This window comes from Argiope bruennichi, chromosome 8, assembly GCF_947563725.1.
Source record: "Argiope bruennichi chromosome 8, qqArgBrue1.1, whole genome shotgun sequence".
Classification (NCBI taxonomy): Eukaryota; Metazoa; Arthropoda; class Arachnida; order Araneae; family Araneidae; genus Argiope; species Argiope bruennichi.
This window is the reverse complement of record NC_079158.1, coordinates 30,735,872-30,749,640: the sequence shown is the minus strand read 5'-3', so window position 1 is coordinate 30,749,640 and position 13,769 is coordinate 30,735,872. Positions and strand designations below refer to the sequence as shown.

Genomic DNA, 13,769 nt, shown 5'->3' with positions numbered 1-13,769 from the left:
AATTTTTTTAACCTTTTGTTACTTGTTATATTTTGGTTTAATATGTTTTTTAATCTTTTTTAGCAAAACTCAATCCGAATGTAATCATTTGCGTTAAATTATTTTTTTTTAAGTTAGAGAACTTGACCTTACGGGAAAAAAGTGGCACAAAACAAGAATTTATGAAGGAATGTCTTCTAACGTCTATTGCTACTATTTCAGCAATGTGCTTGGTTTTTGAATTTGACGACAAAATAAAAAATCAGCGAGAGGTCTCCTTGAAAACATCTCGTATATTCTCTAATAAAGGTAGTATGCCCTCCCTTCAGCAGAAAAGAAATTATGCTTCTCTCATCGTTACTGTGATTGATATCAGAGAATCGATTTAACTCCTTGCACTCGGATGGTGCCTCTCGCTGCCTATTTAAGACGTGCATTATTTTGACGTTTATTTTTCAATTTGGATTGTTAAAAAAACCCTACAGAATAGTAAAAAGATGTAGATTAATTTTTCAAAGAAATTTGACTTAATTATGTATATTTATTTTTCAGACCAATTAAACAAATCGTTGTTAGGTGAATAATTATGTATCGAATTACTTTTCCGAGTGAAAAAGATTAATCCAAAACCAGAGCTAACATACGTAGTCGATTTGAATCCAGTCTGACGAGCCTTATAATCCACAAAGAAATTCGAATAAAGTGAATGAAAAATTTTAACCACTTAAGCGCGTTCGATGTAAATACACTTCAAACTAAACCTTCTTTTTGGCACAGTCGATGTGTGATTTTTTATATAATAAAAATGAAATCTTATTCGCTTTAGTATGAATTTTTGCAAAATTTACTGTGCAGCCATTTGTATTGTGGACTTTAAAAATGAATTCCGTTGTTAACTGGTTAAAATATTTTTGTGCGTTTATCAATCTGAAGTGACAAGTTAAAAAAGATGAAATATCTCTGATGAATAGTAAGAGTTAAGTGAAAATGGAAGGATATTGTAACATTCCCCGTTTCCCAGTACTGATAAGATATTTACAGCCAGCTGTGTCGTCGTTGTTACTTACTAAACTCCTCGAGATAGCTAGATGGTGGATCTTTTCACCTGGGTGGTCTCGCATCTGTTCATTAGCTACTGCAGTGAAAGAGCACATGTGGAATTCCTCGTCCAAGAGGTATTGATAGTACCTTCAAAGAGAAAGGGGTGTCTAAACATCTGGATGCTAAATGTTTCTAGTTGTGAAAGCACCTTCCCACGACCGACTGGCGCCGCTGAGAGAGCATATTGCTGAGCCCCGACTGGCCGAAAGAGAGCTCAAACGACCAATGTAAATTAAGCGGAAACTGTCGCCGAAATAAAGTGCGGAGATTTTTTTTAGGAGGAGAGAAGAAACGAATTGTAGGGGACTGTTGGACTACGCCCACGAGTTTGGAATCCGAGAACCAACTGAGTTTCAAGAAAACCTTCGACTTTGACTGTTGTATCTCCTACTACAGGTGTAAATAACTATTTATTTAACCAGGATTAGAACAAGTTGTTCTTTGTATATATAGGGCTGTAAAATAAAGAATTGTCTGGAAATTCTGCTTCGTTATTTGATCAGTCTAGATCAAGACATTGCAATATTTTAATTTAAAACGTTTATTTGAATTAGTTCTAATTTCGTTACATTAAAGGATAATTAAAATATAAAAATAGAGTAAATTAGTGTGAAAACAGAACACGAAAATGCCTGCATGCAAACTGCAGATAAAAATGAGAACTAAACTGAACTGGACATCCTCCAGATTATTTAATGAAAAGCGTATAGATTCCAAAAGCAAAGTTTAACCTCTAGCTAAACTCCTTTCTTTGAAAAATCATCAGGAAATGTGCTTGGGAAGCAAAACAGAATTTGCAGTCTTTTACCTGTAATCTTTACACCTGTGAGACGAGAAATTATATTTTACCAAAACATTGTTGGATTCTGTAATTTGTACTTTTTAACAGAAATTTGTGCTGAAGCCCTGAAATTGAAATAAAAAGGAAAAATATACGTTGTTTCGAAAGTGCACGCTTCCTTATTTATGATTGAAGCGAGGGATTCTGTATCTTTTAGCAGTAGGCATAAGTAGTAATAATATACTAAATAATATACTTTAATATACTAAAATACTTTAATATACTTTAATATACTACTTTAATATACTTAATATACTTTAATATACTAAAATAATATACTTTAATATACTAAAAATTAAATTGAATACTATCCTATTTATTCAATATGTAAGAAAGATAAAAGCTTTAGTGAAAGCAGAAAATTATGTATTCTAATGTATTTTGTGCTTATTATGTAAAATTTTTCATGAATTCTTTGTTTTATTCTAATTCTTTTGAAATAAATATTTTAATGCCGAAAAATTAATCACAGTAAACAAAAAATTGCACTAATTTTTGTATTTATTAAAAATTTATTACCAATTATGAATGTGGATGAGTGTTCTATTCTGAAATCCGATTGCAAATAAAACATTTTGGTACACAATTTCAAGAGACCGAGCCGTAAAAAATGTTCTGTGGCGCCATCTTTCGATGTTCTAGCCAATGAAATCTACATGTATTGTTTATGACTTTCAACTTCGCTGTAATGAATTAGTTGATCAAATAACCCAAAACATTGATATGCATATAATTTTAAGCTTACATTACTTATCATTCCTCATAATTAGATAAAGCGAACAATTAGGCTTTTTTTGTGCATTTAAAGTTAATCATTTTAAAATCCTTCATAAATATTTGTAAATTTTAATTTCCTCTAATTTTTTTAAAAAATTTCTTTGATATGAAATTCTCACGATTGTCAGATAACTGAACTTGACAGGGTCTGAGAAGCTTCAAGGGCTATTATTATTAGGCTACTTTAAATTAGAATGAGAATTATATAAATTTAATTCTCCTATCTCAACGGAAATAAAGTGTGTGTGTGTGTGTGTGTGTGTGTGTGTGTGTGTGTGTGTGTGTGTGTGTGTGTGTGTGTGTGTGTGTGTGTGTGTGTGTGTGTGTGTGTGTGTGTGTGTGTGTGTGTGTGTGTTAGAATCGCTCTATAGAACAGACTATTTGATACGGAGCTGCCAATTTTGGCCACGCTATACTTTGGAGGGTGAAAATATTCATCTTTGAGCGATTTTTTTGAAATTAAAGATTTAATTAAAAATGAAGCGAAAAAACATTAACATATATATTAACTTCAAATATCCCTCTACAAAAATGATCTTGACACCGTTTTAAAGTCCAAAAAATATATTTTTAATGATGTCAATTTAATTGCTATAGAATTTTTTAGTTTTTCTTTTAATCAACAATTTAACAATACAGTTATAACTTAAATAAAAAACACTTCTATAAACCACATTTGTAATAACTTCTTGTGCATGAATAAATAGGTGCATTTCGAATAAGAAATTTCATAATGTCATTTATTACTTTAGATACCGGGAATCATTATCACTTGATAATGATTCTACTGAAAAAGCATTATGTTAAAATGTGACAAAATTAATAAGTATAAAAGATATAATATTATCACTAATCAAACTTGTGCACAGACATTAACATCAACACATGAGATACATTAAAGTTCATTCTGTGTATATTTATTGCAAATGAAGTATAATGAAAGAAAACACGCATAATTCCGATGCTTAAAAACATTTTCTGTGCACAATCTTTGGTCCGTAATCCTCGTACTCTGACTTGGTGATGCAGATCTCCTTGAAAGTGGACAATGAACCCAAGATGGAACTTCCCAACCAAACAGCATACCTCCTCTCCGCTGGAGCCCAGACCCGAACTCGACTGGAACACATGTCCTGCAGTTCATTCTGGAGTCGGCCAGCTATTCCAGGAAATAGGGTGTTCCCACCTGAGAGGAGAACATTCTCCAGAATGTCTCGACGAATATCCACGTCGCACTTCATGATTGAATCGTATAGTGATCCGTAGGTGAACGGAATTGATTGTCTAAAGTTGAGCGTGAAATCGGATTTGACAACAGATTTAAGCAATAGTTTCTCAAGATGTCTTAAATTATGGCTCGCGACTTTAAATATCTGATTTTGGTGATTCGGCCACTTTGACTTTGGGAGTCACTCATTTTTTTTCAATTTAAAGCCTTTTTTTTTATATCATCTGTGCAAGACTGTGAAACATGAATAGGAGAAAGAGGGTTGTGGGGTCTATTCTCAGATGTTGCCTTTAATCAGAATTATTCAAAAATTGGATGGCAAAAGCAATTTGATAACGAATTGCTCATACTTTTGGATCGGTTGCTTGAGATTTTCCTGATTTTTTTCTGACCGAAAATCCTGGAGTTACGTCAAACCTCTAAATCAGGTTTGCAAATTTATTTGACAAATAGAAATGACCGAAATTCGCCTTAATTATGACATTAACACTTGGATTTGGCAGGATATGACAAATCAAGCAGGATTAAAAATAAAATCACACTTACACTTTCTCTAAAATTTATTTATTTATTATGTATAGAAAATTAATTATACTTTTAACTTACTCTTGAGACTAAAATTGTTATCTTCATGCAAATGGAATAAATCAGAGAAAATTTTGAAATATTTTGTGTTACAGTCAGGTTGAAATGTAAAAATTTATATTGGGGGAAGAGAGGGTGAAGGTTTAAGGAGAAAGTTATAAATGAAATAACATTTAAGAGTTTTTCTGAATTCAACAAAGCTCAAATTTAAAATAACCGCTGATTATTCTTAGTTCTGAATGTTAAAAATGTTAACTATCATCACTTTCCTTCATAGTGTGTACAAAAACTATTAACAGTGGTTAAAAAATGAATTTTTTATACTTAGGAGAGTTTTGTATTTTACTTATTTAAAACTGTTTTATATGAACTTAGCAACCATTTCTGACTCATAGGCCTAATGAAAAATTTATTGAAAATTTTAAACTCGAAAAAAGAAGTACCACAATACTTTATAAAGCCGTATAGTCAATCATTTTTCTATGCAACATTTTTTAAAGTTAATAATCAATGTTCTTCAGAGGAAAGAGCAACATTGTGTTTTTATTTTGCTGCTCAGAGTTCTATGAATAGAAAATAATCAATCCTCCCAAAATGTGAAATCAGTGAGTAAAATACATTTGTACACTTTCACTTAAAATCTAACAAAAATTGCTAATTATACAAAATATAATTAATCGAACGTTTTTTTTCATTCTTACTAAATTAGACGAATTAAGAGGAATTTAAAATCTCTATTAATGCAAATTTTCATTTAAAAAAGACATTTTTGGTGAACAGCTAACTCTTACATAGGGTGAGGAATATATTCTGCATATCTCTAAAATGTAAAACTGCAAATATTATAGGTCAGTTCCATTGTTCTTATATCAAGAGCAAATTAGAGCATTCATTAATTTTTCTAAAAAAACAATTCAGATTATATAAGGAATTGTTTTATTTTCACTTTCAATGAGTTATAGTCGTAATTTTTCTTTCGCTTTATACGAATTCACATTATATCTTGGCGCAGTGTAAGAGAGTTCAGTGTAATTAAAATATTTCTGTCATTCATTAATTTCGAACAATCTATTAACGGACTTAAATCACCTGAAATCCCGGCCCATCGAGATTAAGGAATGATGGTCTTAAAAGCACCTCAGGGCATCGGAACCTCTCAGATCGTACTGTGAGCACTTGTCCATCCGGCAACTTGTACATCCTGTCGTATGAAGTAGGGCTCTTGGCGCATGCTCTCATATCCGCCACAAAATCTTTGCTGATGAAACACGGCTTCTCTTTTATATCTCGAACAATTTCAATTTCAACTGGAAAAAAAAATGTGTTCGACTGCAATTCTGAAACAACTTGTTCGTCCAGATATATAAACAAATTTTGATTGACGAATCATTTTTGGCAATTCGATTGCACTACAAGTCATTCGACTTCCAGATTTTGAGGCATCTTCGAATTTCAAGTTTTCTTAGTCGTAAAAACACATTTTTGGAATACTTTTGTCTATCCGTGAACACGATTACTCAAAAATGCATTGAGCTGGAGCAAAGAAATTTATGATCTAGTCCTCGTGCATGGTATGTAGTCAAATTTGAAGATTTCTATCAATATTAGGACACTATTCGTCGAAGAAAAATCTGTATTTCTATTCGTAAGTATGTGAACATAATAATTCAAGAGCTTTTTGGGTAACATTTGGTGTTCAAATTTATTATTGAATGCGTGTTAAATTTTGAACCAAATACGTCGGAAGGACGAACACTTATTGACTCTACATTCTTGTGCATGTAAACACGAGAATTTAAAAACACAATGAAATAGATAATTAAAATTCTCTAATAATCTTGTAGACTAAACTATATGTCTATGGCAATTGTTGGGTCTAATCATTGGAAAAGAAAGGATTCAAAATGTATACTCTGAAACAGAAAATGTTCCGCTCTGTGTCACTGTAGGCGGAAGTTGGCGGGAGGGCCACACAAGCTTTCAAACTGGCTTGACATTAGAGGTTTTGCTGACTGACTCTAAATACCATTTCGCCGTTTCTATAAATTCAGAGAATGAAGAGGAGTATCTGAATAAATAAATTCGAAGTTAGAATTCAACATCTAGCATACTCATTTATTAATTACTATTTTCAACTGTTTTTCTTATTATGTTCTTTAACCCTTCATTGGTAAAATTGGTTCAACTTAAGATAATAATACTATCGTATCGCCACACTTTCCTAATTTCGCAAAACGACCACCGTCTTGGACAGCAGAAGATTTTTGTTTAAAAAAATCGCTTCTGAATACAGTTTTTGTTTCATAAAGATTCATTTGAAATGTTATAGATTTCTACATTTGCCCAGTAATCACTAGAATATAGTTATAGATCTATCATGTCATAGACATTGAGAATAACGAAGAACCGATAGTATCTACCTTTAATCCCAATATCTACAATAATCCTTAGTAGAACGTTACCTGTTGATGTAAAGTAATATCCTCTCTCTGTAAGCAATGCCAGAAGGTAATCGGTAAGTGCCCGTCCGGCATTTTCCAGTCGAGAAATGGCATGGTGAATGACATAACCTTCATCCACGGCGACGGTGTGGCTGACTCCGTCTCCAGAATCTAGGGCAATGCCTGTTGTCCGACCTCCAGTATAGAGAGCCAGGGTAGCTTGTATGGCTACGAATGCTCCCTGGCAACCGAATTTATCGAACAAAATCTGTAAAAGTGATTTTTGTTTAATTACAATGTTAAGAATGTTATTGATCTGAAATATTGCCACAGAGATTCAATTGCTCGCGATTTATTTGAAGAACATTCTGTACGAATTCCAGCGAATGATTTGGCCACCTAGATCACCCAACATGAGTCCCATCAAATATTTCTGGAATGTAATTGGGAGGTCAGTTCGTGTACAAAATCTTGCAAGGGCAACAGTTTTGCAATTATGGACATCTATAGTGGCAGCATGGCTCAATTTTTATGCAGAGGACTTCCAAAGGTTTGTCAAATCCATACCACGTCGAGATTCTACACCTCTCCGGGCAAAAGGAGGTTCAACACGTTATTTGGAGGTATCCTATGACATTTGTCATCTCAGCATATTTATGTGTAGTTTGTCGTTCTTCGCTATCCAAAAACAAATTTGCAAAACTTAATTTCGAAACCTAGGTATATTTTATTTTGTTCCTATTGATTTTCTTCGATTGTTTTTTTTTTTTTTTGATTTAATAACGTAAGTACTAATTTATTAATGTAAATAAGGTAAATTTTTACACTAAATTATAATCATTTAGAATAGTTTTATACAATATTGCTTTTATTCGATTAATTGCAACCGGTATCCAGTATTATTTAATACGTACTGTTAGTTACATTTTTCGAATAACGTGTTTGCTTAAGCAGAACCCTTTTTCCTTAGCTTTCAACAATGGAAGAAAATTACTCGATTAAATATTTAATGAAACAGCGGAAACAATTTGAATTTCAAGGCAATTATGTGATATTGTTAGAAATTAAGAAAGAAAAAGTGTTTTAAAAATTGCCAAATTTCATGAACATGTTGCATAATTATTAAATTGGGACCATTACAAACATAATTTTTTTTTATTTTGAAGCAGTATAAAATTTATTTTTGTGCTATAATATTTCTGCAATTTATAGTGCAAAAACATTAAACTCAGCCTAATTTTTAATTAATTGAAACTTCAAAAATCTCTCACCTTCCTAGGAATATATTTTCATATCCTAGGAATATATAGTTGTAAATCAAACAATCTTGCCTGTAGAGCGTCTAATGTACACACAACAGACTTTCATCTTTATTAGACTAATTGTCCTGGTGACTAGCTGGTTCACAGAGAATATTTCCTATATTTTATTCCAAATAAATCGTTTCGATATAATTTCATGTCCTTGATTCAACCAGATTGTCTGCCATTAAAACTATATAATTTTAATTGTCTTACCTAAATTCCGTCCATTCTGTACGTTAATTTTTAATTTTGACCAGTCTCATAGTAGTGTTAAAAGTGCAAATGTCTGGTTCAACTATCTTTAAACTTTCGTGGTATGGTAAATACTTTTTCATTTGTTTTGAAAAATTCAAAGACATTAAACAGAATCCTTCTTCGTTAGTTTACAACAATGGAAGAAAATCCAAAGATCAAATACTTGATGAAATAGTGAAAACAGTTGAATTTCAAGGCAATAATGTATTTTATTTTTGGAAATCAGACAAAAATAATTATTCCTAAAAATTTCAAAATTCAGAAAAAATTCGCATGACTATTGAATTGGTATCATTAAAAATACAATTTCTTTAAATTATGAAACAGTGTAAAATTTATTTGTGTGCAAAAATATTTTCTGAAGTTATCACTAAAAATCATTCAAAATTGTGCTTAATTATTTTTTAGATTATTTAAAATTTATTAAAAAGAAATCTCCCCGTACTGTACTTTTCTTCCACTAAATATATGAGAGCCAGTCCAGTCTATAGAGCATCAACACACACACTCATTTTTATAATAAGAAAAGTTCATCTAATATTTATAACTTTTTATTTAAACTTTTTCTTTAAAATTAATAGCTTTTTAAAAAAAATTTAAATATGAAAAAACGTCTTTTAAACCTCTCGCCCGTTTATCCATATTCAGGTGCTAACTTAGATGCCTGTTTTGGACAAAATAGCTGTCAGGTATTTTTCACTGTTAAAGAACAATTTGACTCGATTAGAATAAAATATCTGACATTCAAAAATACTAGATCCCAGATTCTAAACCCGATTTTATCAAAGATTACCTGTGTATGTCGGCTGGTGAGCTAGTGCCTGTCAAATCTGATGTCGAATCGTCACCACTTCGGAAATTTGGAAAGTTGCTAGTTCATGTCTTCTCTTCTGATTATGGTTAAAATTACAAGATCATTCCGATAGTCTTCATGTTAATTAAAGGGATGTTGGTAAAAATAAATTGAATTCAAATATATTTTTTCTTTTATTGCTACTAAAAGATGCATTTCAAAGAGATGAACGAATATTTTACGAGCGGTTATTACGTAAGCAGTATTAAAAAGTTATAAATACAAGTGATCAATACTTTTCAAAGAGGGGTGTGATTCAAATCCTTGATACGATCTTACTGGTAAAATTCCGATTACAGGTCTTGAATCGCGATAGAAAGTAACAATTGATACAATCTGTCCAATGAAAGCTCTCGAATAAGACTTCAATCATTCATAGGGAAAGTCCCTTACCCACTGAAGTGAAAGGACCGGTTATTTGGAATTATCGTATCATTGAATTGCATATCACTGAAATTTATCGGAGCCGTGATTTCACTGGAAAGTGTGAAGCTTCACTAGAAAGTGCGAAGTCACCTCTCCACTTCATGGGAGTGACCTTTATTTTCCGATATGCGTATTTAATGATACATTATTCCATAAAGATCATTTTTAATTGCTTGTGACATGACTTTGATTGCATATATTCTGTTTGCTGCTGGCGTCATCTATTAGTAGAATAGAGAACTAAAGTAAACATTTTAAAGAAATGACATACTATATATTTAATTCAAATTTTTTCAGAAAATGGTTTTCTCCAATAAAGAATCCGGTTTGAAAAAAAAAATCAAATTTAAGAAGTAAGCTGAAATAGATAAATTAATTCAATCACACGTTACTTAAAATAGTAAATTAAGTATTCATTACAATTAATTACATTTTATATTTAATACTAACTAATAATTTTTAATTAATAATATGATTGAAATAACAGATATTTGGAACAAATATTTAAAAATAACAGTAGCGAAATTATTTGTTATTCAAAAAATCATGGATTATGCAACTCTAGCATTTCAATCTATAAATGAAAAGCACTTTTACTTCGACTTTTCCCGGTTTTTCCATATTTGACTGAAATAAACAACAGTCCACGTGCGGCTGCAGTGAAGGAGATTTTTTTTCTCTGTGTGTTACTCTCTTCCCTTTTAATGTAGCTGTAAGTTCTGATAACTTATTTTCGGTTCGTAGTTTCGTTTATTAGTCAATGAATAGATATAAATTGGCTTCATTTTATTCTTGGTAAGTCATGGGAAATTTGTGATTTTGTATTATTAGTAATTTAGCTAAGGTTACAAAATTGTATCAAATTATAAATTTGATAATTAGCTAATATTTTCATTAGGTCTGTTTATTAAATTTGCCTTTTAACTTTTTAATAGCTAGAAGTAATATGTATAATGAATAGTCCTTCAGCTTTTTCCCTTGTATATTTGGCTGCGTGCATGCTATGGTAGTAAAAATAATAAAATATTACGTTTGTTCGTACATGATCTGTTAAGATTGATGAAAATTACCCGAACTTAATAATTTAGTACAAAGAATAAATCTGATGAGTAAATAGTTTGTTAAAATGGCCTCCCAAAACACACGAGAATTTGTATTTCTTGCTGTTAGTAACTGGGTATGCAAAATCATCCTTCTAATTCTGAAAGTGGCAGTGATATGAAAATACAAAATCTATGTGTAGTAAAGATGGTCTTCAATTCATAGATGTAAAATCTGAATTTCAGTAATTGTATTTGTCATTTATACCTGTCAGAGAATTGTCTTATTTGAAAAGTATCAACAGATATTGTTTATAATTTTACTTAATTGTTGATCATATGCCAGAATCTGACTACCATAATTTAGGTTATATAATTTCATTACTAGAAAATGGAGAAGAAAAATTTGGACACAATATTACCTGAAATTGAAAATACTCGTTCATTAACTACTGAGCTTATTTTAAGTTTTCATGGCATCAAATATTTTGTTCTTTTATTCGCTTCTCAAATAATAAAAATTCAACTTTTAGTGTCTTTGGATTTGTAAGTTTTTCTTCAGGGTCTTCAAGAAACTTATGAATTGATTTTTCCATGGCTTCTTTTAAAAAAGCTTTACTCTGATGAGTAGTTTCGACAATTTGTTGTTCATCAGAATCGGTTACCACATAAGAATTTGGAAATATTCTAGACAATATCTTTCTAGATAACTGAATAATTTCAGTTTTTGAAACTAAAGAAAGTACATTAGATTTCTTCGCTGAACTAGAAATGTTTTGTGGATTTTGCAAATACAGCAAAAGAGTTGCTGATTCTACTTGTCTTCTTTTTAGAATTCGTTCTTCTAAAGCATATAATAATTTCAAACTTATTTGAGTGTTCAAATTTTTTAGTTCATTTAACAGAAATTTAAATATACCTTTATTTGTTAATAAATTCGCAGCTCGTCGCCTTAAGCTCTCAGCTGCTAGACAAATCGGTACCAACCTATAATTTTTATTTATTTATTTCATTTTTTTTTGAAGAATTTGGAATATTTAGGTGTTTCTGGAAACCAGTTTTCTTACTTTAAAAACCAGTTTTCAAATGTGACAAATTAACTTAGAAAAACCGTCGAACCCTATTTCTGACATAAACTTATTTTTCAACTGATTAAGTATATCTCTTTGTGAATCCTTACACACATATGCAGTGTCATTCTCACCATGAATGATTTTAAAAAATTAAATTATTTTAATCTGCATTCAACAGTTTTTCTTGTTAATGTCTCATTACTTGTAATGGTAGGCTCTTCTCAGATAAATGTCATCATATTCAGATATTCAGCCTTTCATATCTTAATGCTATCATCCATAAATTAACATCTTTCCTTTTTTTATTTTCAATTGAATTAAAAACTTTTTAAAAATCTATTTTCTATGTGAAGTTGCTTCACTTTTAAAACTTCATGAATGTTAAGCTATTTGATTATGTTATGTTTGGTTAAATGCCATAAAAAAATTGAACAAATACAAATAGTTCTTGAATTCCGTCTGCTTAAAGATTAAAAAATATCAAAAAAGCATGAAATTTGCAACTTTCAGATTCCTTAACTAAATAGTTCAAAGAATCTGAGTTTTTGAATTTTCATCTAATGTGTTTATGTTGCATATTAGTCATGAAATAATAATGTTTTGTCTGAAATTTGGCAATACAGAAATATTTTGTTAATGTGATCTTGTTCATTTCTGTATTATTAGGTTATATATATATATATATATATATATTATAATCTTTATATTTCTGATAGGAAAATTTTGAAATTAGTTTTTCAGATATTTATTTTAGTATAATTTAGATATATGTAGTGTATTTTAGATAAATTCATTAAATCCAGAATTAATATATATATATATATATATATATAGGACACTTTTAAAATAATATTTCATTAATTATGATCCAATAAACTATACCTGTAATTAATGTATAATTAAGTCAACAAAGATATATTAAATTTATACTTGTTATAATTTATTCCTGTGGATTTCTTTTTATAGAGATACCTGAAAGATATTATTTAAAGCTCGAGATTACCTATAATCAATAAGTTGAAAGTGACTGTTAACAGAAAATGTATGAAAATAGAGGCTTTGATAGGCTTGCTAATGTTTGCAGTTTCATTTAATTGACATTATCAGCAGTACCTGATAATGCCAAGTGATTTATAACTGCCAAAAATTTCAACATTATCAATCAATGAAAAGATAGCAACTATCTTAATTTATTTGAACTATTAAATTTAATCTGTTTTTAATGCTTCATTATTTTTTTTTAAATATGCATATATTTGGTATTTAATTAGTCAGCTTTTATTCTACTTGCCTACTTCAAAACAGTTTCATTAGAATTAGCTTTTTAAATAGTCCTGTGTAGCAAGAATTTAGGTATAAAATTAAATCCTTAATTTTTAAATTCATTTTCATAATGCATGTATTTTGATTTATTTGAATTATATTCAAAATAATAATGTATTTGGAGTAAAAGTTATATTTTTCAATGAAATTATGATTTTTTTTCCCCTAGAGAGATTATATAAATTAGAGAATGGATGACAACGTCACTTTTAAAACTATAAAAGGTCTATCATTTGGTATTTTATCTACTGAAGATATTAAAAAAGTTAGTGTCTTAGAAATTACAAATGTAGAAATTTTGGATTGCCTTGACCATGCTGCCACCGGTGGACTCTATGATCTTCGGCTAGGTAAATTTTTTTTCTAATCAATTTTTTTTTTTTTTGGTAAAATGTTAATTAATATTTATTTTGTGTTTAATAAAAAATTTATTTCGACAAATTCCAAAAAGTCTTTAATATATAATGCTAATGAAAGTATGCCAGATTATCTTGATTCTTACATTATATTCTATGTAATTATAAAAAAATGTTTTCAATTTCA

The 13,769-nt window shown here is 30.0% G+C and overlaps 2 protein-coding genes across 2 annotated transcripts in view; one reads left to right on the top strand and one right to left on the bottom strand.

Moving 5' to 3' along the window:
• Positions 1 to 3,663: 3,663 nt before the first annotated feature.
• On the bottom strand, positions 3,664 to 10,411 carry LOC129980608 (actin-6-like). Its single transcript, XM_056090989.1, has 4 exons — positions 10,388 to 10,411; positions 6,974 to 7,220; positions 5,597 to 5,818; positions 3,664 to 3,956 (listed from the first exon to the last, which is right to left on the bottom strand). The coding sequence occupies exons 1-4, from the start codon at positions 10,409 to 10,411 to the stop codon at positions 3,664 to 3,666; spliced, it is 786 nt and encodes a 261-aa protein (XP_055946964.1).
• A 6-nt stretch (positions 10,412 to 10,417) lies between these two features.
• Positions 10,418 to 13,769, top strand: part of LOC129980942 (DNA-directed RNA polymerase I subunit RPA1-like) — a 47,096-nt gene continuing 43,744 nt past the window's right edge. Inside the window, exons 1-2 of the mRNA XM_056091449.1 lie at positions 10,418 to 10,585; positions 13,396 to 13,576. Coding sequence (XP_055947424.1) covers positions 13,417 to 13,576 — 160 coding nt within the window. The 5' untranslated portion in view covers positions 10,418 to 10,585; positions 13,396 to 13,416. The remainder of the gene's footprint in view (positions 10,586 to 13,395; positions 13,577 to 13,769) is intronic.

Excerpts from the sequence above, each read along its gene's own strand:
- LOC129980608 (XM_056090989.1), bottom strand. The coding sequence starts at position 10,411 with ATGGAAAAACCGGGAAAAGTCGAA. Across the intron at positions 5,819-6,973 it reads ATATTACTTTACATCAACAG|TTGAAATTGAAATTGTTCGA; the intron begins GTAACGTTCTAC and ends TTTTTTTTCCAG. Across the intron at positions 3,957-5,596 it reads TGGGCCGGGATTTCAGGTGA|CACTATACGATTCAATCATG; the intron begins TTTAAGTCCGTT and ends TCACCTACGGAT.